The sequence below is a fragment of the Halichoeres trimaculatus genome, unplaced genomic scaffold, assembly GCF_033239565.1.
Source record: "Halichoeres trimaculatus isolate MK-OKI-2021-1 unplaced genomic scaffold, fHalTri1.1 fHalTri1_scaffold_6, whole genome shotgun sequence".
NCBI classification, from domain to species: domain Eukaryota; kingdom Metazoa; phylum Chordata; class Actinopteri; order Labriformes; family Labridae; genus Halichoeres; species Halichoeres trimaculatus.
The window spans coordinates 33,676,271-33,703,780 of NW_027437184.1; the positions used below are offsets into that span (position 1 = coordinate 33,676,271).

Sequence of the window (27,510 nt, forward strand, 5' to 3'; positions counted from 1 at the left end):
AAAAATGCTTTATCTTTATTGTACATTATCTGTTGATATGTCAAAATGCACTCATGGTTTGTTTTGTACATTTATGATAAAGTTTAAAGCAAAAAAAAAAAAAACTTAAAATTTCTGAAAAATAAAATTACAATGTAGAGAAATTATTATTTCTCTTTTGATATAATTAAATGATTAAGGTCATTTTTTTTATTTAAAGAAGTAAAAGTTTTTAAAACGTTGCTGTTTCCTCTTATTTTAACCGCGAAATCAGAGCAATGTCAGATCAACACCGGGTTGGTTCCGCATCACGTGACGCAGGGCAAGTCATGTGACTGAGGCAGCAGCTTAAAACGTTGAGAGAATTTCCGAGACTGTAGTCCAGGGCAGGATGGCTGCACTGTGGAGGCCGTGGCTGCTCCGGGTATTGTGGCTGTTTTTGGTGACTGATGGGGGTTCTTCGTTAGACTCTGGCATGCTGTTCCCCCGGGAGACCTCCTCCCGAGAGGTGAAGGAGCTGAGCGGGCTGTGGGACTTCAGGGCGGACAGGTCCCCGAACCGGAGTCAGGGCTTTGATGAGGCATGGTACAAGAGACGACTGGCAGAGGTGAGCAGGAGAGAGGCTACTTGCAGCTCTCTCTGTGTTTGTTTCTGTCAAATATAGAGCTAAAGTTCAGTCACAGTGTGCTTTTCAATAATCAACTTAAACTATTAGGCAGTAGCTAATAACTTCATTAGAGTTTTTAGTCGTCAAAATCACATTAGAGTGCACTACTTAGCATACCAAAAAACCGCAAAGTACACTCAAATCTGCAGAAACTTGCAGCTAAGTATCAAACTAACACGCTGTAAACACAAATACTTTAGGAGTTTTAGATAAATACTTTCTCAGATAAAACTTGTGACTTATTAATAGAACAAGAGTCAGTATTAAAGTTCATGGAAGGAGCCTTTAACGATAAATATTGATGTGAATAAAACAGCAAAGTCAAAACAGTACTCCTTCTTAGTTAAAAGGGAAATAAAGTTAGTAATCTATATAATTGGTGATATAACTCTTGAAATACTCGGTGGGTTGAAGTTATAATACAGCTGTATTTACAGTTTTGGGTAGCATAATAAAAGTGCTGCAGCACACCAAAGATATTAACTAGCTTCCCTGAGACCCCTTGTCTTCATATGCAGATTAAACATTTTGGAGTCCCTGGTGAAAATACCTACAAACATATCAAAAAAAATATTTAAACAAAATGTTGTTTCTTTTGGAAGGCAGAAACTACTTCCTGTTCAAAGATCAAGTTTAGGTTTAGCACCTATAAGGTTCCATTGATCCCTTAAAGGAAGGGGGAGCTACCAAAAGCTCAGGTCTCGTGTAGGTGTCACCAAAATGAGCCCAAACTCAAACAAACAAACTAATGCAGTGTTCCCTTCATTTATTTTTGTGTTTGACCCATTTTCATAAAGCAAAGTCTGCTTTGTTATCTTTTATCAGATGCTCTGAAAGTGGACTTTGCTCATTAACACAAGGGGCTTTTTTTCTTTGTTACATCAAAATGTACAACTCTGTCTCATGCTGCTCTGTAAAGGGTTGATTATCATTGTTCCAGACACAACAAACTCACCTCTGTGTTAAGCTGCACCCCTGACAGAAATCAGTGATTTACAAACTGGTGTTTGATTTTCCTCAGACGGGTCCAGTGATCGACATGCCGGTGCCCGCCAGCTACAACGACATCACACAGGACCCTGCTGTGAGGGATTTCATTGGCTGGGTGTGGTATGAGCGAGAGGCGGTGGTGCCCACACGCTGGATCGAGGACGAAGGAACGAGAATTGTTCTGAGAGTGGGAAGTGCTCACTATTACTCAGTGGTGGTGAGTCTTAGTCTGTGCTTAAGAATAGGCAGTTTTGAAACAAGTTCCTCTTTCTGCTTACGAACATGTTGATAAAGATCTGATCAAGCTGATTTGAAATGATTTTCTCACAGTGGGTGAACGGGGTGAAAGTGATGGAGCACAAAGGAGGTCATCTTCCTTTTGAGGCTGAGATCAGTAGTTTGCTTCGTGCTGACCCGTCAAAGTCGTGCAGGATCACCATTGCTGTTAACAACACGCTGACTCTGGAAACGCTCCCTCCAGGAACCATCCAGCACTTTAACGACCCCTCCAGGTGAGCTGTGTTTCATTACAACACTGACTTCTTTACATCACGCGTTCACAGAATTCTTTTCCTCTAGGCCTATCACGATAACAAATTTTGCCAGACGATAATTTTCCAAAATATTATTGCCGATAAACGATATTATTGTCAATATTATTTTGATTTTTTTCCATTTTTTCATTGATGTAATTATGATAAATGGGATAATAAAGTGAGTACACCATATCAAAAGCAAGAAACTTTAATTACTTAAGAGTATTTAACTGAAATTAAAAGGTCAGGATCTTTTAAATAAAATAAATTAAACAAAAAATATAATAAATTTAACAAACAAGAAAGAGAAAAAAAAATACAATGAAAATGAAATGGAATTTCTTTTAGAAAAAAATACATGTCAATGAAAATAATTAATACTAATCAAAAACATAAAACATGGACCCTGTCTCTAAAGAAAAAACAAAACTCCCCAAAAAAAACCAATAAAAATTACAGTCTAAATAAAAAGGAGTTTAAACAGTTCCTGACTTGTACATGTACTTTTCCCCAGTCAATCCGTACTGTCTGTCAAACATTTGAAACATTTCTGGCTTTCAACCGTATTGAAGGGCTGCATTTCTTTGGTAATGTAGCTGTCTTTGAGCACCCACCATTTGGCGCTTTTATTTCTATTTACTTTGCAGACCAAAAGCCTCAGTAAGAGCGGATTGTCAAAGAACAAGGCTCCGCTGCACCTCCCCTTCTTCTTCTTCGTCGCCACTATTTTCAAACAAATGCAATACATCAGCTCGTTGGTGTTCATGAGCTCACACTTTGTTCATTCTGATAAAAAACAAAATATTCCCACACTGGGACTGTGGCAGGCAGCTTAAGAACCGTATCTTTCATGCCATCACTCATATTAGCGTGTGTTTCCTCCTTACCCCTCAGGACGCTCGCTTCAGCTCTCTCCATGTGTACGCGCGAGCAGCCTCGTCTTCACCCCAAAGATCACATTTTTGACAGATGCTCACTCCGCTATAAATCCGCTAAATCCATGTTAGGAAAGATAGACGTAGTGAGCCATCTTCGATCTTCTCATTCAGCCTCTTTGGTGGAAAGAGAGGAGGGAACAAACATGCATGCACGTGTCAGTTTATCGAGGCTGGCAAACTTACCGAGGACATTTTTATTTATCGTTCGGTTAATCGATTTATTGATTAGCGTGACAGGCCTACATTCCTCTGAAACTTTTGAAGTGAAAACATGGCAGACTACTAATTCAAACACTTTCACTTCAAAGCTTTCTGATACCTGTACAGTCATTTTAAAGTCTTTTCTAACCTGACTGATTGACCACAGCTGTAACGACACATCTGTTGTGTCACACTTCACACCTCAAGTAACCCTGAGCTGCTTTCTTCAGCTGCATTTAAAGAGAAGCAACAGCAGTTAGAAAGGAATTCAGCTTCCGTCTGACTCTTCTTCAGCTGTCAGTTTGAATGTTCATGAGAATACAACTTTGAAAGCTACTGGTAAGAAAGATTTGAAGGATAGAAAATCTGTCTTTAACGTAGAACATAGAAACTAGAGAAAAAGTGCAAGCAACAAAAATCCCACAACATTTCAACATCACATTATTAACAAAGCTAACTCACAGGAACTAGAATCTAGGTTTGGTTTTGCGACAAGCAGGATTATCTAGTTGGTCAAGTAATGTCTGACAAAGCACTCACGAGTCCTTAAATAGATATCAAATGATTCATGCAGATGATGTCTGCACAGAGAGCAAGTTAAACAGCAGTAAAAGGAACAACAGAAAGACGAAAACCGGGTCGTCCTTTAGCCCTGACGGTCACTTCAGTTGTCTTTTATATCTTCAGTGACTCTTGAAGTGACATATTTTATTTCAACAACTTCTCCTTTATCTTCATCTTTCCCTGTTGAATGAAAATCTGCTCATTTTATCCAGTTTTCTCCAGACGTTTCTGATCGTGATCCAGTCTTGTCTCCCCGTCTCTACTTTATAATGAAGGTGTTTTTAAAATCTGCACATTAGCCTGTTTTATGAGTTTGAAGTTGAAAACAAATCTTTTTTCCTCACCAGGTATCCTAAAGGGTTTTTTGTGCAGCACACCCCCTTTGACTTCTTCAACTACGCTGGCATCCATCGCCCTGTGTTACTGTACACCACACCGAAGGCCTACATCGATGACATCACCGTGGTGACGGACTTCTCTGATAACACGGGTAAACATCTGAACACTACTTTTTAAAACCACATGAAATAAAAAAACAGAATATTTAATTGCAAAAAAGTCAATAATTAAGTGAAAGTAGCACAAAAACAGTAAATCGGGGGTTTGAAAAGAAGATTTAGGGTGTGTGCCATGAAGTTAGCCCTCAAGCTTGGCCCCACTTTAGATCCAGCCTGTGACACCACTCCTTCACCCCTTTTTCTGTCCTCTGTCCTGTCTTCTGTGAATGAAGGCTGAAAAAGATTGAGAAAAGATAATACAATAAAATTAAATTAAACTGATATAAATTATTTGAATATTTATGTAAAAATGTAAAATTAATCTTCTTGATTTCAGTGTCTGAAACATGTGTTAAATAAGTTGGGATAGTGGTGTCAAGGTTTGGAAAAGTTGTAAAATGCCAAAGGTAAAAACTCAGTGCAACATCTCAATGTTATATATGTTAGTGTAAGCTGATTGAAAACGTTGCACAGACCTACCATGAGTTAGTGGCAGCACCTCTCTCTACAGCTTACAGCCAGCCAATCACAGAGCACCCAGTGTGCAAGTGACTTTGTGTGTTGGTTAGCGAGTAGAAGAAGCTAATCAGAGCAGCTACAATAGCGGCCATGACATAAAGAAAGAAAAACAACCAAAGTGAAACAAAACTTTTTTTCTAAACGAGAGTGAAGCTTGGCTTGACTTTTACTCCCTTTCAGGAACTTGGAGAAGAGCGACATGAGTTAGCTTTGTGCTAACCAGGTACTGTATTTTCCGTACTAAAAGGCGCTTTGGAGTATAAGGCGAACCTTCAATGAATGGCCTATTTGAAAACTGTTTTCATAGATAGGGCACACCGCATTATAAGGCGCATAGAATAGAAGCTACAGTAGTGGCTGGGGTTGCGTTATGCATCCACTAGATAGAGCTGCGCTAAAGGGAATGTCACCAAAACAGTCCGATAAGTCAGTCAAACACAGACTACATCCGCACGGAGCCGCACATTTTCCTATCCTACTATTTTCTGTTCTGTTTTCAATAAAAGTGCGCTGTAAAGACGAAGCCGTTTCTGCCGTCCACAAAAACCATTTCCAGAGATCAGTTCAAATGCCAGACCTTTGGGGGGCGCTGTATTGCTCTAACAATAAACAAGAGAAGAAGCCCAGGCCAGCCTGTGAGCTAATGTTAGCACTTAGCAGAATTCCTCTTTACAGGTTCTTACTGCTTACAGCTGTTACTCCGGCGACGCCCCCTGACTACAGTAGCCATGATTAATCAATATCGATCCATATATAAGGCGCATCGGATTATAAGGCGCACTGTCGGCTTTTGAGAAAACTGAAGGCTTTTAGGTGCGCCTTATAGTGCGAAAAATACGGTATCTGTCAAACACCCGTGAGTGGCTTGTGCTAACATGCTAAGTCAGGTGCTCGGCTCTTGAGACTCTTCCGCATAGAAACGCAATGCTACAGGTGGTTACAGCGATAGTGAGTGTGTTCACGTAGTCACGGTCGGAGGCTTTGGGTGTGTGCTGCAGCTGGCACTGAGCCAAGGAGGAGGAGCCCAGTTTGAATGTTGTGTTTGATAACAAGTAATAAAAACTTCTGCAGACATACCTTCAACCACTCAGAACTCAAATACCACCATGCATTCTTTCTGTGGGAGCGTTAAACATTTCACTAACAGACGCTCAAATAAAATGAACTTCCTCCACTCTTCATTACTCAAGTGTCGTGTATGTTTCTAGCATCCAACCTATTTGAACATCTACTATTTTTTTAGATTAACCAGTTTACATGCTTCATAGAAAGCCCTCTTAATACAGCAGCGCTTAGAAATTATTCTACAGTTTTGTGGATCATTTCTTCTTTGCTTCCACAGTTTTTAGTCCATATCTTGGTCGACAAAAGCTGCATCTTAGCAACTTTTTTGCCGCTGTGGCATTTCCAGCTTTGGTCCCATTATATCTGGACCAAAACCTCTCAGACTGTTTGGCAAACTATGCACTCAAGAAACTGCACAAAAGGAATAAACTTCAGCGAAGAAAGGCAAAGCTCCAGCACAGAAAAGTTTCCAACCCTTTGATATCTCCTTCAACAAATCTGGCATTTTAAAGACTCTAACATCATGTGAACATCGTACCTTTGTCTGATTAAAGAAGAAAACAACCACATCCATCTTTATTCTAACAGTGTGCATGGAAAACTTCTTGATAGTCAGAATAAACGTAATTATTTAAAAACTTAAAAGCTACGATGCAAGGTAACCATTCTTGAGTCCTACCCTTGATAAGCATAGCCCGTAAATAACTGCCCTGGAATTTTGACTTTTACTTTTACAAATTACAGACATAGAGGATTCACACAGGATGAAAAACATAGACGTCCTCGACAAATTACGGGTCACACAATCACAATTTTCTGGCCGATCACCAATCTTTAAAAAGCCTGACCTGCCGATCACGATTTTGGCTGATACCAATTTATTTTTTATTTTTAATAACTGACAGCATATACCTTCAATGTTCCAATCTTATATTATTGAAAATCATATAGATAAAATCTTTATGTTTTAACTTAAACAACTGATAAAGTGTCCTGAGTTTTAGGTCCCAGAGCAAAAAGCAGCAATGGCTGGCTGTCAGACCTTCCCGGAGGTACAGTGGGTTGCAAAAGTATTCATACCCATGACCAAAACTCAATTTCTCTGCATAGAACAAAAACAAAATGTGTTTCACTTGTTTGCATGAAAGGAAATAGCACAAACACAACAATCTATCACTGTTTTTGTTACTACACATAGATTGTACAAGTCTGTATTTCACTGTTACAAAAGTATTCACACTAAGTCATTACTTGGTTGCAGCTCCTTTGGCAGCAGGGTTGTTGCTGGGTTAGCATGGCTAGCTTGTCCATCTTATTGGAGCTAGATCTTACGTTCCCAATAACGATGGATGGAAGGACAGGTCCATGTCGTCACTTCTTAACTCACACCTGAGAACCAGCACGTCATCCTCACCTCCTTCTCCTCACCTTGTGGGAAGACATCAGGCCTTACAACAGCTAGCATTGATATGCTACAGGCTGCTAACAGCTGATTTCACCTTTAAACAATGCAGCCATGGTTGCATGTAGGATCTCCAGACAAACACAGGAGAAAAGTAGTAAAAATATGACTGAAGCCACAAAAAGTTTGGTGTCAATGACCAACAATGAATCCTACAAAGTAATGATCCACTCCAAATACAAAGATGACGAAAAAGAGACGAAAAATTACAAGAAACGGACAAAGAAGAGAGAGCTGCTGCAAAAGGCAGCCATAGCCAACAGGGCAGCGCCTACCAACATTATCCTGCTGAAAGATGAACCTCCTCTCAAGGTTCAGGCTTTTTGCAGACTTGAAGAGGTTCTTCTCCAGGATGTCAATGTATTTCAAACTATCCGTAGTCTCTTGTACAGGGACAAGCTCACCAGGACCAGAGGAAGAGAAACAGCCCCATAGCATTATGTTCCCACGGCCATGTTTCACAGTAGGGATGGTATGAGCCAGATCATCAGCTGTGTTGGCTTTGAACCAAACATACTTCTTTGTGTTCAGGCCAAAACTCAAATTGCTCATAAAATATACAACAAAGGAAATTCTAACCTGTTGAGCAGCTGAAATCCTGTTAAACCTGCCCTGTCATAAACACAGTTTGTCTCCTTGGATGCCACCTGCTCATCCTGCTGGCATTAAGTATAAACATGTTGTGTACACTTCCCAAAACAATAAAATTTATCAGTTTTATCATTTGGTGTTTTGTCTTGGTGATATCCGAACTGATTATTGGGTCCTAATGTTTAACAAATCTCTTTCATTTATATGTTAACTCTCCTCACATGTATGAAAACAGCCTTGTTGGTATTTTTCTGCATGTTGTTCTTTTTTGTGTAAGAACAGATTCCTCTAATCTCTGTTTTACTCCTCATTTTGTTGTTTCGTTGCAGGTTTGGTGAATTATAAAGTGTCGATGAAAGGAGCCTCCGCTGCCACCCTGAAGGTCACTCTGATGGACAAAGGTGGTCACTGCGTGGCCTCGTCCAGCGAGCCATCTGGAGTGCTCAAAGTCCCCGATGTCAAGCTGTGGTGGCCCTACTTGATGCATGAAAACCCAGCTTATCTGTATTCTCTGGAGGTAAGACGGCATGTACGACCTGCGCAGCTCTCACCTGTGTGAGCAGTTCGACCGTATTGCTTTACCACACCAGTTAACTATCTAGTATCAGTGTTATAAAAAATCACATCAATGTAAAATATGCATAGCATTGTCCAATTTCTGCTTGTTTGTAGTGAAAGTTTTGGAAAATCTAAAGTTTAAAGCATTAAAAATCTAAGATCTTTCTTTTAAATTAAGAAGATGTGAGGGATTACAGCCATAGCTGCCTTTTACCTCATGTTTCCTGCCTAAAGTGTCTCATGTATTGTTCTGTAGTAAGAATGAAGCCCTTCACATTCTGCAGTCATCAAGTATTCAGCATCACTTCCTCTGTTTAACTATTTGAGCTGAGACATAAGACACACTTCATGACTTTTGTTCATTTTTGGTCAGGTCCATGTTTTAGCTTCTGATAAAGGAACAACATCTGAGGACGTTTACGCTCTACCAGTCGGCATCCGCACAGTCAGCGTCACCAGCACCCAGTTCCTCATCAACAACAAGCCTTTCTACTTCCATGGAGTCAACAAGCATGAGGACGCAGACGTGAGTACCAGTTGAGGGCAGTGTTGAGCTTAGACTGCAGAAATAACCTCCTGACTACCAGTAGTTCAAATTTGTCCTCTGTGGAGGACATTTCTAAACCTGAATATCTTCTAATTACTTCACACTACTGAAAAAACTCCTCATGCCATCTACAGAGGACATTTGGGGCTTTTCAATGATACCAAATGTTAAAGGGCGGGGCTTTGGTACCTTTCTCTTTTTCATTAAGGAAAATGGCATCCATCAGTGCAAGTGCATTTTATGGGAAGAGGAAAAGTAAGTGTATAAAACTTTTTAATAAGAAAATTTTGGCTTGAAATTTTGGTGGCATATTTTATATGGGACTCTTAGCACATTTGAACATTGTCTGAATAATTTTTACTGTATTTTAGCATTGTAATTAAGTGTTTAAAATTTGTCCTCTGTAGTGGACATTGGTAGTTATTTACTTCATTTTGTTCTGTTTTTTTTTTTTTCAAATGGCAAGAAAGGGGCTCATTCTCAGAAGCAGAGTGAATTTTACTGCAGTTGTTGATAGAAACTCAGATATTGAGTTGTCTGATGAAGAAGATGAAGATGCAGAGGCAGAGGAAGATGATTCAGAGAGCTCTGAGGATGAAGCTCAGGCAGAGAAAGCAGATGTCAGATGACAGAACGGTCCACAACTAAGTCCAGTTGGTGTCAACTGTGGAGCAAGAATCCAAAGTACACCTTCAGTTTGTTTTGTAAAAAAAGGTCCAAGAAAGACAGAAGGTTTGTCCAGGTGTCAAGGCCCCTTACGATTGCGGAGTACAACACCAACATGCCATCCATCTTCCAGAAATGGAGACAAAAACATATGCAGCAAGATGTCGCAGATCCGGCTTCAAGGGCAAAACATATTTAATGTTCACAAAGTGCAAGGTTTTCCTTTGTGTTTCCAAGAAGAGGAACTGCTTTTTGAAGTATTAAACCAAAAAAGCAAAACAAAAAGGAAAATGGACAGTTAAACTCGCTCTTACATCCACTTTTTGCTATTTTCTTTGGCACTAAATGTTTGCCACCAAGGTTCAGTTTCACATGTTTGGCGTTCCGATGTCCTCTGTAGTAGACACATAATATCTGAAAAATAAAAGCTTTTTTTTCCAAAAAAAAAGTTTTTAGTATTCTAATGACCTCACAAAGATTGGGGAATCTTAAAATCTTTGTGATTGGACAATATTTTTTTCCTGGTAGTCAGGAGGTTAAAGAATAACTGTACATTTCATTAAGGTCTGTTTAATACTGGTCCTAGAGGATATTTTATAATTACCACATGTTGTGTTTTAATTTTCTGTGTTTTATTTACTTTTTTGTTCTTTTTTCAATTTAACCTTTGTTCAACCAAAAAGAGGCTTATTTAAAGTAAACAGGTCTTTTCAAAAAGTGCCACAGTTACAACAGACACAAATACAACTAGAAAAGCACTCAGAGAGCACAGACCTCCAGCAAGCATATTGTGAATGTCACCTAGGCCTGGGCGATAAATCGATTATATCGATCAATTCGAATTTTTGTTTGTGGACGATTTAAAAAGTGAAAAATTTGAATTTTTCTCCCCCAATATTGCGCACCTTTTATACAGCAAGCCCTGACTGTGTGTGTGTGGAGTGATTTAACAGTTCACCAATGAAACAACAGAAACTAGAATGTCATAAAAATGTTCTTGTGCGTCTTTGACACCCAGCACCTTGACGGACACTAGGGCTGGGCGATTATGGTAAAAATAAGAATCCCGATTATTTTAAGTGATATTGAAATCACAATTAATATACAAAATTATTCATTTATTCAAAAACTTCAGTACTGATTTAAACACAACTTTAAAGAACCAGCAAGTGGCACATTCAGTATTATTGATACACATAAGTCACAGTGTGTGACTTAGTGTGAGTGTGTACACACTCGCTGTGGCTGCACATGGAACACACAAGAGCTATGAAGCACAGGAACTTGCATACATCTACACTGTGTGGCATAATAATTGTTTTTCTTCGATTATATTGTTTTTATGATTGTCAGATGGCAAAATTGAAATCACGATTAAAATCTGATTAATTGTCCAGCCCTAACGGACACATGTTCCTTATGGTCCGTATCATCAGCCCAAGCATGAACTAGACCTCTCTTCAGTAAACGTTCAAACCCCTTTCCTTTAATACTCTGTTTTCTTTCTGTCATTTTTTAGGAGTTTGATTAGATCTTTGACTGAACCGTTGATGAAGCTGGGGCCCTTTTACTTTCACCTGCAGATTATTAATGATGTGACTGACACACGTAAAATCTGCTGCTTTTTAAAGTTAAGACTCTGATCATTTTGAGATTTAGAAAGTAAAGAAATATACATTAGTTTTTCTCAGAACATCCCCACTCTACCGAATAAAATCCCCTCTTTTTGGTGATATGGACAGATCATTATTTGTGAAAACAGACTGTGGGGAGGGAGACGGGACAGCGATTGACGCGCTGCTCGGACAGACATGACTGAGAAGTTGTTTGACTTTTACCTGGGGAAAGCTGAGTTCTGTCTTTCTCTGTAACTCCCTCTATTCCACCAACTGAACCCTTCTTTCTCATAAATCCATCTGCTGACGAGCAGAGTAACATAACGAACCAGCATCAAAGTGCGCGCTGACAAGCAGGGGTGGACCAGACTTTTTAGACTGGGGTGCCCCGACCAGGGCACCGACTTATTCAGGGAGGCGTGAGTTTTGTGTAGCCCACACTTGAATAAATAGTATTTATTTTTATTTATTTGTTTGTATTAAATTACAGGATTAACAGGCTACAGCGTTAGCAAAAAATAAAACTAAACAGAAATAAAGTGTTTTTTTGTTTGAATTATTTCAAAGCAGAATATAACTGAACAGTGCTGTAGTGCACTGAAACAGTACTGTACATGATCAATATTTTTAAATTCAAAATGTACAAAATGGTGCAGCTTTCAGTGTGATAGTAAATACGTCTGCCTCCTTTAAAACTACAAAGTGAAGTTGTTGAAACAGAAGAAAAGCTGAAACTTCAATTCCAAGAGTCAAATAGAAGTTATTTTTATTAAGATTTTGAAAAGAAAAATGGTTTTGAGTTCTCTTTTATTTGTACTTACTCTTTCTTTTAAAGGTGGTAAAAAAAATCGACAAAAAATCATAAATCTATTTTTTTTTTAACAGAGATTTTATTTTTAGGCCATATCACCAACACACACAACAGTCATAGTTTTACAGGCTTCACTTATCCTGTATAATAATGGCTTTAGAAAACAGTGCACAGCTTGAGATGTCAGGGTTAGAAATGTGACCAAATTCTACTAAAAATGATGTAATAAAGAATGAAGTCAATAAATTTAAATTTAACAATTATTCAAGCTTCTTTGAGAACTTAAATTTAATCCAGTTGAAAAAAAGGGTCCTGTTGGTTTATGAAGAACTTAGAAAACAGCCTGTGAGATGGAGAACTCTTCCTCTTTCTTTGTTTTATTCATTAACCCTTTCCTCAGTCTTTTACTTACGTCAACTTATATGTGAGTTTCTCCATCACACGTAACATGGTGATTCAGTCTTGAGCTGGTTCCTAGCTTCTTTCTGGTCATGAGGAGGATTTTGATCAGTTTGGTCTCCTTCAAACATCCTGCAGAGTTCTTCTGTATGTCCAACGGTAAAAAACAAGACCAGGGATTACATAATCCAACACTTCACAAAGAGCTGAGTGAACATCGCTCTGAAAGAATAGATTTCAGACATTTCCAGAGAATGTGATTTAATTTTTGGTAATGATTAACAGTCAGATGTGATTCTTCCAAATGAACTCTGCATCCCAGTGATAGTGTCATATTTTTACATTTATTTAAGAACAACATGCAATTTTAGTCTTTGAGTTTAGACCACACAGTCTTGTGTTAAGTTTATTGAAATAAATTTGGTGCAAATAAATCACACTTTTTCACTTGTAGTTTCTTTGTATTAGAACACAAAAAGAGCACATTTTGCTTCAAACTGAGTATAATTCTTTTTTTTCTGTTGTTGTTTTCAGTCTTTTCTCTTACATTAGATAACGGAGGGTTATTTAAGGTAACACTTTTAAATTTTAACATAAAATCCTGAGAAAGGGAGATTTTTCAGATTTTTCTTGAAGGTATCTTTGCTCCTGAAAAGCAGCCATATCTCCGTTTATCCGCTGCTGTTCCTGGTTTTAAATCTAACCTGTTTAAAGAAGCTTCGTCTCTGTAATAATCTCTGCAGAGCTGCAGCCGGAGTTTACAGGAGCTCAGAGCTCGAGACAGGAAATTTGGTGGAAAAGTAGATCCAGTGTGATAATCCAAGGCTTCCTTCCTGTGTTTACTCTGTGTCGCAGATTCGAGGGAAAGGTTTCGACTGGCCGCTCATCGTCAAAGACTTCAACTTATTGAAGTGGTTGGGGGCCAACTCGTTCCGCACCAGCCACTACCCGTACGCCGAGGAGATCCTCCAGATGTGTGACCGTCACGGCATCGTGGTGATCGACGAGTGCCCGGGGGTGGGCATCAAAGACATGTGAGTCAGCCGCTCTTTGATCTGTGTGACCTGAGGCTGCTTCAGCGGCTCAGAGGGATCAGCAGAGAGTCTGAACACTCGTCTGTGATGGTCATCAACATTAAGAAACACAAACTTCAGAAAGTTGCTGCTGTGTTAGTCTGTGGCAGCATGATTGAAAATGATGTTCAAAGATCTGTGCTGACCTACAGAGCAGCCACGCCCTGCTGACTCTGAGGAACTGAGGTCTGCTCACGGTCTGCAGAACAAAGGGTGCACGTACGCAGCTGAGCACTGAAAATAAACCCTGAATATAAAGACTAAAGCAGAATTAATCCCAGAGCAAAACATGCACGTGGAGGGGAGAAAGTGAAGACCAGACCAGACAGAGGACAAAATATCTGAATTTTTTTTTTTTTTTAATTTCAGACTTCTTTCTCTGGATTTTGACCCTACTGTCAGAATTTTAATAAGGTGTCAGAAATAAACGATTTCCAATGACCTGACCTGAAAAGGAATTTTTTCAGTTTCTCTAATCCTCTTCCGTAGGTGCTAAATATATTTCACTATGAATAAAAAAATAAAATGTAAGTGCACACTTTGAATAATTAATAGAAACTGTATGTGTATCATCACTTTGACCATTAACACGACTGATGAGGAGAATTAAGATCATTACAGCTTAGGGTTGGATTATTTTTAGCTTCAGTTAATTGCTAACACTCACATGTAGAGAGTCAAAAGTAGGAGCTGATATAATTTAATCAAAAACAACTCAGGGAAAGTGTCTTTACTCTCTATCCTCTTTGTGTCTCTTACAACACAAATACAAAATAATACAGACTATTTCCTCATAAACAGTGATTTCAGTCTGTGTGTTAGCATGTTGGTCAACGGACTTATTTGTCCTAAAACTTTGATATGTTTAAGTTTCATCTACTTATGAAACTTATTTTACCTCAGACCCAGCTAAACTTCATGTTTATCAAATAAATCAAATCAAAAATAAAGATGATTGGTGCTCATGAGCTAAGCTTCTTGTAGAGCTAGCTTGCTGTTTTTTATTTAGTCATTTTGTTATGGGAATGTTTCAAGGAAAAGTTCACATTTTAAGTTGTCTAAAAGAGAACGTATGTTAATCTCATTTACGATCCTCTCAGAGTCTGAGTTCAGTGGCGATTGCTCTAAGACTGCAAGGGAAGCTCAACTTCCCCTAAAATGTCCCCTTAAAAAAAGTGGTGATATGTTCTGCTGTGTGTAGATTTCATTGACAAAATCTGCGCTAGAGTTCCTTCATCTTTAGTTCAGAATCAGCTCCTATCACAGGTAACTGGCTCCACCTCCTTCTCATTCATCCCTGCAGCGTCTCAGCGCTTTAACACAGTCAGACGCTGAGCGTCTTCTGACTTCAGCGGGAAAGCGTGGAGTGGGTTGTTCCACTGTGGAAACTGGACGGTCATTGGATAAACGCTGGGCTTTGTCCCGCCCTCGGACGCTCAGCGTCTCTGAGGGTCTATGAGGCAGTGGACTGGCCTGGACGCTGGGCTTCTGCATGATGATTGGATGATCTGTCTGAGGCCGAATCCCTTTTTGATTGACAGTGAAATGAGCCAGTCAGTGATCTTGAAGTATAACCCTCAACCGGAGCATCTTCTCAGTTTTACATTCAGTTGTTCTGAACTAATCCAGAGGTTTTATCAATCCACAGTGAGTTTATCTTTCTTAAAAATGACGAGCGTTGAGCTTAAAGATTCTCTCTCTTTTCACCAATAAGCAGCTACAGCTACAGCTGTGGAGCTTCTCCCCCTGTCACTCACACTTACAGCCTGTCGTAGTCTCACGTAGCAGCTCCATCTGCTAACAAGCTGACACGGAGGGTAGAATTTTCGTTGAAATAAACAAATTTACGATGTGGGCCAGAAAAAATGAGCTTCCCCTTCTGACTGACCAGCAGCCGCCACTGTCTGAGGGGTACCATGAGACTAGATTGTTTCAGGCTGCTGGAGCTTCCTGTTAGCTTCAGCTTATCTTGTCAGGAAAGCTTTGATTCCAGTAGTCGGTTTATCTTTTAACAGAAAGGAAAATGTAAAGTATGTGAGTGTCATTTTATGACCACTTCTGTAAAAACTAGAAGCGCACTCAGAGAGCGCAGACCTCCACCAAGCATAACACTTTAGTCCTACTATAATGTTATACTCCCTTTCAGCAGACTGTCTGCTACAATTTGCTGTTAGTTGCAGGTTTGGACGATAATTTGTTTCCTGGCAGTGTTGAAAATTATGATGACCCAGTTCAGATTTCATATTCTGGATCCTAGTATCCAGAATATTGCCAGGATCTGGATCGTACTTTTACATCTGTCAGAAATGATGGTGACCTTGACTTGTATTGTTTTGCAAAGCAATCCAACAATTTATGGTGGAGTTATATACACATATGGTGAAAACAGCCCTATCACACAATGACATAGAATCCTTTAAAAAAAGTCCTGGATCCAGACAGTGATCCAGATCACCTCCAAAATGTAATCACTCCTTTCTTATCCCAATTTTAACTCTGAAAATTTCATTAAGATACGTTTGTTACTTTTTGAGTTATATTGTTCACAGACAGACAGACAAACTCCCTAAAACAAAACCTCCTTGGCAGAGGTAATGACTCCATCCTTCAGGGCTCCTTTGACAGAAATCAAGCTTTCTTCTGTTTTTCCTCCACAAAGAGCAGCACATAGTCTCCTTTTGTGTCAGGTGATGATGATGACGTGTTTTCATCCTCTCATCTTAAGTGTGTGTGGTGTGTTTTCCATGAGCTGTCAGCCCAGTTTACACTCTTGTCTTTTCTTTCTTCACAGTCGCAGCTATGGAAACGCCTCTCTGGCCCATCACCTGTTTGTCATGGACGAGCTCGTCCGGCGGGACAAGAACCATCCCTCTGTGGTCATGTGGTCTGTGGCCAATGAGCCGGCCTCTGAGATGTCTCCTGCAGAAAACTATTTCAAGTGAGTTCTGGTTTTAAGTCTATTTCTGCACCAAAATATTTATTCACTCACAAACTGACTCATCATACCAGAACGTTTTCCTGCACCGTGAGTTTTCCTTTTTGTTATTTCAAGTCAGGCTGCTCTCCTTTTACGGTCTGAGGCCACTTTCTGCTCATTTGCACTTTGCTGTATGTAGATATTTTTACTTCTGTTTTTATTATTATCAATTTTATTATTATTATTATTATTATTATTAGAATAGAATAGAATAGAATAGAATAGAATAGAATAGAATAGAATAGAATAGAATAGAATAGAATAGAATAGAATAGAAACTTTATTTAGCCCCTAGGGGAAATTCAGGAGGAGTCACAGCAGCAATCAGAAAAACAAAAGTAAGAAAGAGTATAGAAAGTGCAAAAAGCTCCATAAGAAAATAGATGCTGACAGCTTGTCCATCATTGTCCAGTTCAGCCAGTCTCCACCTCCACAGGGTCCAGGACCGAGCTTCTTCAGCAGTCTGTTCAGTCTCTGTCTCCTGGATCCTGTCTGCTCACAGCAGGTGAAGCTCTTCCAATGTGGCGTTGGTGTCTGATGTTACCCCGTTAGCCATGCCTGTGAATAGCATGATGCTACTCTGCCCTCTGGTATTCCCTCTGTTGCTGGGTTAGCACAGCTAGCTCGTCCATCTTATTGGAGATAGATCTTATGTTCCCAATAACAATGGATGGAAGGACAGGTCCATGTCGTCACTTCTTAGCTCACACCTGAGAACCAGCACGTCATCCTCACCTCCTCCTTCTCACTGTGTGGGGAAATATCAAGCCTTACACTTGTTAGCATTGACATGCTACAGGCTGCTAACAGCTGATTTCACATGTAAACAATGCAGCCATGGTTACATGTAGGATCTCCAGACAAACACAGGGGCAAAAATAGTGAAAATATCACTGAAGACAAAACCAGTTTGGTGCTCATGACCAACAAAAGACCCACTCCAAATGCAGAGATTACAAAAAAGAGACAAAAACTCTGCACAAGAAACAGACAAAGAAGACAGAGTTGCTGCAACAGGTAGCCACAACCAACACGGCACCTAGCATATTATTATTATTATTATTATTATTATGACCCATTCTAACTCTGCCTGGTTATTGGGAAGTAGGCTGAGGGTAAGTGGGTTAAATCATGTCTTCAATTTTTCAGTTATGGATTTGATTTTGTCAAGCCTAACAGTTAAAATCCTCTTTTTTTCCCCATTACAGTTGCACTTGAATTAAATATGGACAATAAAAATCTACAGTGGGATGACAAAAAGAAAAATAAATACTACAAATTGCACACAGAGAATAAGAAAAGTGTAAACAAATTAGAATTTTAAAACTAATAATAATAATATCCACTCATTTATTGACATGTTTTATTGCCTGTGAGAGGGTCTGGAGCCTGATCAGATCTGAAGATTTACAGGTCAGGTAATTACAGCCTTTTTAGCAATAGATTAAAATTCTCAACAGGAAGTTAATCTGTGAGTAGTTTCCAGACTTTCAGGAATGACTGGTGGTTAATTTTCAGTAAAGGAAGTACATCAAAGATCTCCTTTTACCACAGAGTACCAGGGTGAGGTGAGGTGTGTCTTTGGATCATCTCAACGTTACACTTTCTCGAGCTGAGAGCAGTAATTAATCCAACGGTTGAAGAGAGGGCAGTGACAGCCCTGGATCATTTTTAGGTTTGATTTTAAAACTTCCTTGAAGATTTTTGGCCACACCGAACCAAAACCAGGAAATGAATCTGCCAGAGGAGATGAACTTAGGCCACTATTTCTCCGAGACATTACAGACAGTGAGGAGGAGGATTTTATGTTTATCTTGTTTCAAACAGAAGGTGTTATACGCAGTTTATAGGGACTTTTATCATTTTACAAGTAATTATAGTCTTTAAGTGACAGTTTTAGTAAAACATATTTTTCACAATTTTTATCTTGAGGTTCCAGTTTTTAGGGTTTACCCCTGGTCAAAGGTGGACTTTTATGGAAGCACATTACATTTAATTAGGGAAAAAAGTACTTCTTATAGATCGATTTTATGATAGTGAAATAAAAAACATGGCAGGCTTTTTGATAGAATAAGCCTGCCATATTTTTCTGAACTAACCAGATGCTGGTACCTTTAAGACACTAAAGGAAGCTAACATGTTATAACTGTTCCGTCTCTTTAATCCAGTCGTGTTTTTGTTTGAGGCATGAGGAGTAAACTTTAAGTAAGTGTTAAGGACAGAACTTTAAGGATCATGGTGTCATTAATGTTTGATGATCAGAAATTGTCTGAAAAAAGCAGAGCAGATTGTGACTTTTTATACACAAACTTTTAAGATAACTGGAAGATGATCTAATTAATTGGAAAAAAACTGAGGGTTTTTTTTCTCGATGATTGCAGCATCTTCCTGTAGAGTTTGAAATTAATCTGATAGAAGAAGAAGAAGAGTGGGAAAAAACTGGACCTCCAGAATTAGCCTCGTTAAAAACTGCAGATGTTCCAGTTGTTCTCCGTTCCTAGTTCATTTGTTGTCCAAGCTGCTCCCTTTCCTGTGATCTGTGGAGCGCTGTAGGAGTTGCTGTCCCTCTGAAAGAGAAATGAGGCAGAAAACACTCAACCTACTGAACTACTTTGAGCCAAAGAGTCAGACGATGTCTGGGGAACAAAGGACGTGTGCTTGTTTCACTGAAACTGTCTCCATCTGCTGCTCTTAGATAGATTACTGTATCAACCTTTTGCTCTGTGAGGAAACAGAACAGCTGAAGCTGGAATTTAATAAGCGGTCTGCCTGTAGCCGGGGCGTCCAATCTTTTTTTAAAGAGAGACACTAGTGATTTGGTGAAAATGGCCAAAGATCCAGCAGCTCTGGCTGATATATTTATGAACAGTGAAAGCAACATGAGTACATTTTTTAAAGAAATTGATCCCACAGCAGTGTTCCTAATATGTAGGCAGACAGTAGCTGTTTTAAAGAGTGTAATCTTCGTAAATTAATGCAAATACAGTATTCATTTATAGGGGAAAAAATCTGAAGCAGGTGTCCAGTTTTATCACTATTCCCTATTTTAAAAGGATGGAAAAGGCTCTATTTTGGTTTCATAGGAGCATGCTGTGTCCCACGTTGCTCAGGTTAAATTGCACTGAATGTCTTTGAATATGTAGACGTAGTATTTGTGTCATATGGATGATCGGTAATTTCATGGTGCGAAATACAGTCAAGAAAAGTGTTTTCATTTTCAAAATCAGAATCAGAATCAGAATGAGCTTTATTCGCCATGTATTTCCAGAATACAAGGAATTTGACTTCGGTTAAAGCTGCACTCTCTTGGAACAATTGTTGTGAATAGAAAAACACAGAGAAATACTAAAAATTAAAAAAGTAGAAAAAATAGAACTTAAGAAGTAGAGAAAATAATAATAACAATATTAAAAGAAACAACTTTGAAGTAGAATAAGGACATATACACAATTTCAGTTAAAAAGTATAAAAAGTAGTGCACTGAGTAGACATCAGAATGTGCAATTTGCAAGACAAATGACTTGTATGAGTATTTATTTTGCACAGTTGTGCTATAGGCATATTTAATATCATGCACTGCAACATGAATGTTTAGTTTTGGCCCGCGAGCCTCCACCCTGATCTGTTTTTGGCCCTTCACTGAAAAGAATTTGGGCTCCCCTGCTCCATTTGTAAACTCTTTTTGTGATTTCTGTAAAAATCTGTCCCTCAGTGCTCAAACCTCCTTGTTCCATCATCACAGACTGATGAAGTCAAAGCTCACCTGTCCCTCAGGTGTCTCTGATCCCATTACGGGGCGATATGGAGAAAATATGTCAAGATGTTTTTATAGCAGGATCAGGATCTGGATTTGATCAGGATTTTTTTTCATATTCAGACCATTCTGACCTGAAACGACGTTTTTAGACCCCAACACTTCTGATCCTGCATTCTGAACTAGGGTATTTCACTGCACCAGTTTTTGCCTTTTCTGCTTCATTTCATCTCTTTAATCTGGTTTTGTGTCCTCTGATGTGTTTTTTCAACTTTCACATTTTCACATTGTGATGAATCCATTCATTGAGTTTCTGCAGAATGTTCACAGCTTTAGTTTTAGACAAGTAGCCTGCGTACAGTCCAGATGTATTTAAGTGAGACCTTACAGGTAGGCTTCAGTTTGGTTTGTACATATGACAGAAAATGTAAATTAGGGGCGCACCCACCACCGATCTTTAAAAAGCCTGACCTGCCGATACAGATTTTTTTTTTTCATAACTGACAGCATATACCTTCAATGTTCCAATCTTATTTTATTGAAAACCATTGAACAATACCTGTGAAACAATAAAATCTTTGTTTTAACTTAGACAACCAATAAAGTGTCCCAAGTTTTAGCTCTTAGAGCAAAAAACAACAAAGGCTGTCAGACCTTCCAGGAGGTTTATAAAATCAGTTTTGATGGATGGATGTAAGGATGGACCGCTCACCGATCCCTGATCACTGATCACCCCAAAAATTAAGGAAAACGACACAGATTGATCTGTACATGTCCAATGTGAATGTTCACATCATTTAGGACAGGATTCATTTGAAAGCTTGGGGTGGTATGAACATGGACCCCAGTCCTGACTCTAGACTTGCCTGTTCTCCACCAAACTGTTGTTACAGAAGCTTTGGTGAAGTTGGTAGTGATGGTACTTTTTGTTTGTTTTTCTAACAGGACTGTGATAAAACACACCAAAGCTCTGGACCCGACCAGACCGGTCACCTATATCACAGACAGTGACTACTCCAGAGACAAAGGGGTGAGATCAAACTGCACACTCTTCAAATGGACCTACACCTAAAGCTGCTGATGAGGTTTCAGCTGTTGAATCATCATCCCTTGTTTTAAGAATAAATAAATAAATAAACATGCACTCAGTTTTAAATTCAGGGAGTGAAAGTTAGAATTTTTAGAAACTTTTTTCCTGATACGTGTGAAATGTGAGAGGGGACGTCAGGTTTTGAAGTTCTCCCCCTGAATGTCAGATGTGTTTCTTTCTTATCTCTTGATGTTCTTTTGCTTTTGTTGACCCAACATCAAACTGAGCGTCTGACACGCTGCAGAATATTTCACATTCCTATCCTGTGAGGAAAAGGAGGAGGAGGAGGAGGAGGTTTCAGGGTGCCGTTAGAGTTTAAAGGTGCTGATTACCTGCAGCAGCTAGTTTGTAAACACTTCAGGTTTGGTCAGACACAGGTTTTAAACACTGTTTACCTGAGGGCAAAGACTGTGTGTGTGAGCAGTCCTACAACACCTGAGATCATAAACTCTCTGCATTTTGTCTCAAAGGAACAAATTTACTCTTTCTTTTTTTTTTTTTTAAATCGTTTTAACTCGTCTCCAGGCTCCGTTTGTGGATGTGATCTGTGTGAACAGCTACTTCTCCTGGTATCATGATGCGGGACACTTGGAGGTCATCCCCTTCCAGCTCAACACTCAGTTTGAGAACTGGTACAGAAAGTACAAGAAGCCCATCATTCAGAGCGAGTACGGAGCAGACGCAGTGCCTGGGCTCCATTCTGTGAGGATACACACACACACACACACAGAGAATCAGATATACGATAGTTGTTTTACATCTGACACTAAAGCCTCAGAGATCAAAGCACTCTCCAAAGAATGCTGGGAGTAAGAAGTCTGTCTTTCCTCCTCCAGGACCCGCCCGTGATGTTTACAGAGGAGTACCAGAAGATGGTCCTGCAGAGCTACCACAACGTGTTCGACCAGAAGAGGAAGCAGTACGTCATCGGTGAACTCATCTGGAACTTTGCAGACTTCTTGACTGCACAAGGTACGGCACAGGACTGAAAAAAGGTTTATGTAACACTTTCGTCAGAGCCGGCACTGCCGTTATTTTCCTCTGTGACTGCAGTTTATTACAAGGTTATGAAAACGCTCTGAGGCGGAGCAGTTTTTAGGCAAATGAAAAACTTTCTCCTGCTCTATTAAACAAGTGATGCTCAGAGCAGACTTCAGGAGGACGCTCTGATGCTCTCTGAGGCTGTGACCCTGTAAATAATTACCTCTCTCAGCTGGAAACAAACCGTGCATGTTCCCAAACCAGCTCTAAAACCCGAGCCACACCTCCAAACGGAGGCGTGAGAGGGTTTGGTGTTTGGGTGTGCCATCAGGTTGAGTCATGTCCGTGTATCTTTAGACCTTGTTTCTCTGGACTCAGTTTAACTCTTTAAACTGAGCTCCCCTCTTCTTTCCTTGTTCCTTAGTGTTATATTATTCATGGTCATATGTGACGTCTGATTGGTCAGACTGGGGTCAGTTTTATTCTTCACCGTAGTTCCAAACAGATCCACAGGCTCTGGACTGGGACCAATTCAGGCATTTTCTGATGAGGTTTGGGTTAAATCCAGTTGTGGCTTCCTGGAATCACAGCAGTCAGCGTGCATCGTTTAAACCCTGGATACACAACCAGATTAAAGAGAGTCTGGGTAAATCCTGAGCTGTCCACCCTACAACTCATTCACAGCAGAGGGAGGCTGAGAACAGGAGAAATGTGACACTACGCACTACAGATTAAACGCCGTCAGAATCACTCTGTGATCACTGATAACTTCTCTGAGACTCTAATGACAAGAAACACGCAAACTTAGGAGCTCTGAGTACAGATGATGAACATTAAAGCAGCAGTCTGATCAGATACTACAGGAGCGTTAGTGAGCATGATGGAGAGGAGCTGACCTGATGAAATGGACAGTAACACACACACACACACACACAAACACAGGAGTGATGGAGCTAAAACAGGTAGTTAAAAAACAATAACAACAAAAACGGTGGCTATTCACCGTCATATGCAGCTTGTTCAAACTTGTAGTAAATGATAATGTACAGCAACAGTGTTCAAACATTTTCAGTGTGTCACATCTAATTTAATGAAAAAAACGTGACTCTGTGGCTCCTTACGACAGTTTATTAACCCCCGAAAATTGTTGATAAAATCTATATTTTAAATCAAATATTTTCACATTTTATTATTGAAACAATTTATTAATGTTTTATTCAAAAATACCTATGGAAGCTCAGGTCCTCCAGGTACAAAAAACGGGGACCTGTTGTAATGAAAAATGAAAACATGCGGGAAAAAAGTCATAATTTTTAAGGGCTCATGTCAAATGAGATCATAATTCACTTTTTATTATCCCAGAATTTTGATTTTTTTTGTCTCATAATTTTGTAGGATTATGTCATAGTTTTGATTAAACTTAGATTGTTTTATTTATGTCATATTTAAGTTTATTATTTTAAGGTTTTATCTCCCATTTCTGACCTTATATTTTATTTTATGTCAGAATATTTCATATCTGTGATTTTGAATCTCATAATTTTGACCTTGAAGTTTACAATTATGCCAGATTATTTCAGAACTGTGACTTTTAATCTCAAAATTTTGACCTTGAGTCTTATAATTACATCAGATTTTTTCATAATTGTGACTTTTAATCTCACAGTTGTGACTTTATATCTTATAATTACGTCAGGTTATTTCATAGCTTTGATTTTTAATCCCAAAATTTTGACCTTGAATCTTATAATTATATCCGATTTTTTCATATCTGGGAATTTTTAACCTATAATTCTGACTTTATGTTTTATAATTATGTCAGATTATTTTATAGCTGTGACTTTTAATCTCAAAATTTTGACCATAAATCTGATAATTATTTCAGATTATTTCATAACTGACTTTTTATCTCAAAATTTTGACCATAAATCTGATAATTATTTCAGATTATTTCATAACTGACTTTTAATCTAAAAATTTTGACCATAAATCTGATAATTATTTCAGATTATTTCATAACTGACTTTTTATCTCAAAATTTTGACCATAAATCTGATAATTATTTCAGATTATTTCATAACTGACTTTTTATCTCAAAATTTTGACTGAATGTTTTGTAATTATGTCAGATTATCTTATTAATTGTCAGATCATATAATTATTTTGACTTTTTCATCATTTTGACATTGTAATATCACTCTCTTTTAGATATTCATCATTCATTATTTTTTTACCTGTTAAACTCTGGATGTTCATGTTCATTTCCACATCATGATAACACATTCATTGAAAGACGTCAGCTGTAGGAGTTGTTGAGTTTTCACAGAATGTTCAGAGCTTTAGCTTTTAACATGTAGCCTACCCACACTCTACATGTGGTTCAGTGAGACCTCACTGGATAGACTCTGGTTTTGCTCGCACGCTGAAGAAACGACACATTTTGAGGTGGAAGCTTTGTGTTGTATGGACATTAACATTGGCTGTGATTGGCTCCTGGTTGGACTTTACCCCGATGTGTAGCAAACAGCTGATTATGTAATTCAGAATCCTGACAGGGTGAGCAGACCCCTGTGTAAAGAGGAGGAGTCTCCCCACAATGCCACAGGCAGATGTGAAATGTGCTGGAGTCATTTCTGAGGATCTGTAGGATGAGGTGAACAACGTCAGGTTGTCCCTGTTAGACCAACATGAGTCACGGGTAATAAAAAAAATCACTCAGGAGGAGCTGCTGTGCTGAGTGTCCGTACATTGAAATGATCTTTATAACTCCACCTCTGTCTGAGTCACTGACACTCAGACCAGCAGCCCCTCCTCCTTCCTGTGTGAAGTTCATTATGAGAGCACGTCAGCAGGACGTAAACTTATTGTACATTAACTGTTCTGTACACAACACACCCAAAACAGTTTCAGCAGCTGAAACCTGGGCCTTCTGAGGTCACTGCAAACTAAACATTAAATGTAAACCTCTGAGGGGTATCAGTGATCAGGTTTCACTGGTTAACATTAGAGCTTGACCGATTAATCAGTTGAGTTAGGGTTAGGGTTAGGGTTAGGGGGTTAGGGGGATTATGCCTGTCACCGATTAATCAACATCGGCCAAAATGTAGCCGATTATAAAAAAATGTGCTCTGCGGAGATTCTGTCACTCCACCATTATCCAATGTAAGACTATAGAACCTAGTTTTAACACTATGTTAGTTGCTTTTTTGAGAGATAAACAGAGATAAATGCTACTGTTAATTCACACGTCCACCATTATCTTATGTAAGACTATGATACGGCGTTTTAACGTCGTGTAAGTTGCTCATTGTGAGTTTACATTTTTAATATTTTTTCTACTTACTGTGTTTAAAGTTTGACTTATTTATTTATTATTGTGTTTACGGCTTGTTCTTATTTATCATTGGTTAACACTACAGTTCTTATGTTGACAGTTTTATAATTAAAGTTCCTTGTTTTGATTTAATGGTGTATATATAATTAGTTCCTAGTATTCAATTTAATGCTACTGTCTTGAATCATATGGGTATTATAATGATTTGTGGTTATATACAGTATATATATCCTGTGTATATCAATAAATTTATTACATATATCAGCCATTATATAGGATATCGGTCGATATATCGGATATCAGCTTTTTTTGCCACCAGTATCGGTATCGGCATTGGCCCCAAAAATCCCGTATCAGTCAGGCTCTAGTTAACATTTTTAGAACGCAGTCAACACAAGGATAAGTTTTTAAAAGGACGAGTTGTTCAGCAAAGATTGATAAAGTTGAATTCAAATAAAGAAATTAGAGCACATCTTTGACAAACCTCTCAGTTATTAAAGTCTGAGAGTTTCTGAGCTCCTGTTGGTCCGTCTTGTCCCTGCAGGGATCACCCGTGTGGTGGGGAACAAGAAGGGCATCTTCAGCAGACAGCGGCAGCCCAAATCCGCTGCGTTCATCCTGAAGGAGAGATACTGGAGACTGGCCAATGAAACGGGACGGTTACCTCTCTGGACCAAGTACCCCTGTCCTCTCTGACACCTGGACCAGAACAGACTCTGTCCCACGTAAACTCTATGCCTTATGGTAAACAGGATGTACCAAGGACCACGGACTGGACCATTAGCCACACATTATCTGCTACATGAACTAAACCCACACTAGCTCAAACTCTGCTCTGTCTTCATGGTTCTGTGGTGCTGTTTATATTTGATAAGAAAAGTTATATTTGTGACATCTGTGTGTCGGGACACACTTGGTGGGCGTGGGACGTTTTATTTTGTGGGGGTTTTGCTTTCATACATGAGTCAGATGTTTTTTGAAACACTTCTCACTCAGCCCTGACCTTCCTCGTGTCAGCTGAGCACACGGGGTAGAAGAGCAGAGTGATGTCAGAGACACTATAACCGATCAGAGGAGTCTCCTTCCTGTCCCCTCTTCTTTCCCTTTCTGGGTTTAAAAAGATATTATTACAGTGTTTTATCCGAGCTTCTCTCCTATATGTGCTGTTTTTTTTAAGGGCAAACGAACAAAACACTTACAACGTGACTAAAAAGGCTGAAACCAATCAAGAGTGTATTTTATTTTTGTATGTTTAAATCAACAGAAAAAGTCTTGTTTGATGAATCAATGTTTATTAAATAAAGACCTAAGAAGAACTCTTCATGCACGCTGTATTTATTTCTACATTTCAATGTTTCTCATCGATCTGTGGAGCTCTTCAGCTCTCAGCAGCCTCTCTGATTGTTCCCTGAGTTACTCTGATGCTTTAAACACTTACAGAGTTAAAGTGTTTATTAACAGGACCAGGATTCACCACGGGCTCACCACTATCTCTAAGCCAGTCTGGGCTCTGCTCACAGGACTGATCTGAGAGTTACACCAGGAGGAGAAAGGTTCATGTTATACTCACTGAAGCTACTGCAGCAAGATGATTACAGATGTGAAGTAAAGTGAGGATAAACCAGTAAAACTTTTTAAGTCCCCATTCTGATACTTATACTTTAGTATCAGGCCAGTACTGACACTGATCTGATA

The 27,510-nt window shown here is 39.0% G+C and overlaps 1 protein-coding gene across 1 annotated transcript; it reads left to right on the forward strand.

The window, feature by feature from the left end:
• The first annotated feature begins 297 nt into the window (after window positions 1-297).
• On the forward strand, window positions 298-27,080 carry gusb (glucuronidase, beta). Its single transcript, XM_074673071.1, has 12 exons — window positions 298-586; window positions 1,668-1,853; window positions 1,967-2,148; window positions 4,223-4,365; window positions 8,339-8,526; window positions 8,941-9,093; window positions 13,462-13,640; window positions 16,471-16,617; window positions 21,356-21,440; window positions 22,026-22,202; window positions 22,337-22,472; window positions 26,360-27,080. Exons 1-12 carry the CDS (start codon window positions 371-373, stop codon window positions 26,509-26,511), a joined length of 1,944 nt encoding a protein of 647 aa, XP_074529172.1. The 5' UTR covers window positions 298-370; the 3' UTR covers window positions 26,512-27,080.
• Window positions 27,081-27,510: the final 430 nt, after the last annotated feature.

What these genes read in the sequence shown, in the direction of transcription:
- gusb (XM_074673071.1), top strand. Translation starts at nt 371, where the DNA reads ATGGCTGCACTGTGGAGGCCGTGGCTGCTCCGGGTATTGTGGCTGTTT. An exon ending in CTCACTATTACTCAGTGGTG is followed by an intron (nt 1,854 to 1,966) that starts GTGAGTCTTAGT and finishes ATTTTCTCACAG; the next exon opens with TGGGTGAACGGGGTGAAAGT. An exon ending in ACTACTCCAGAGACAAAGGG is followed by an intron (nt 21,441 to 22,025) that starts GTGAGATCAAAC and finishes ACTCGTCTCCAG; the next exon opens with GCTCCGTTTGTGGATGTGAT.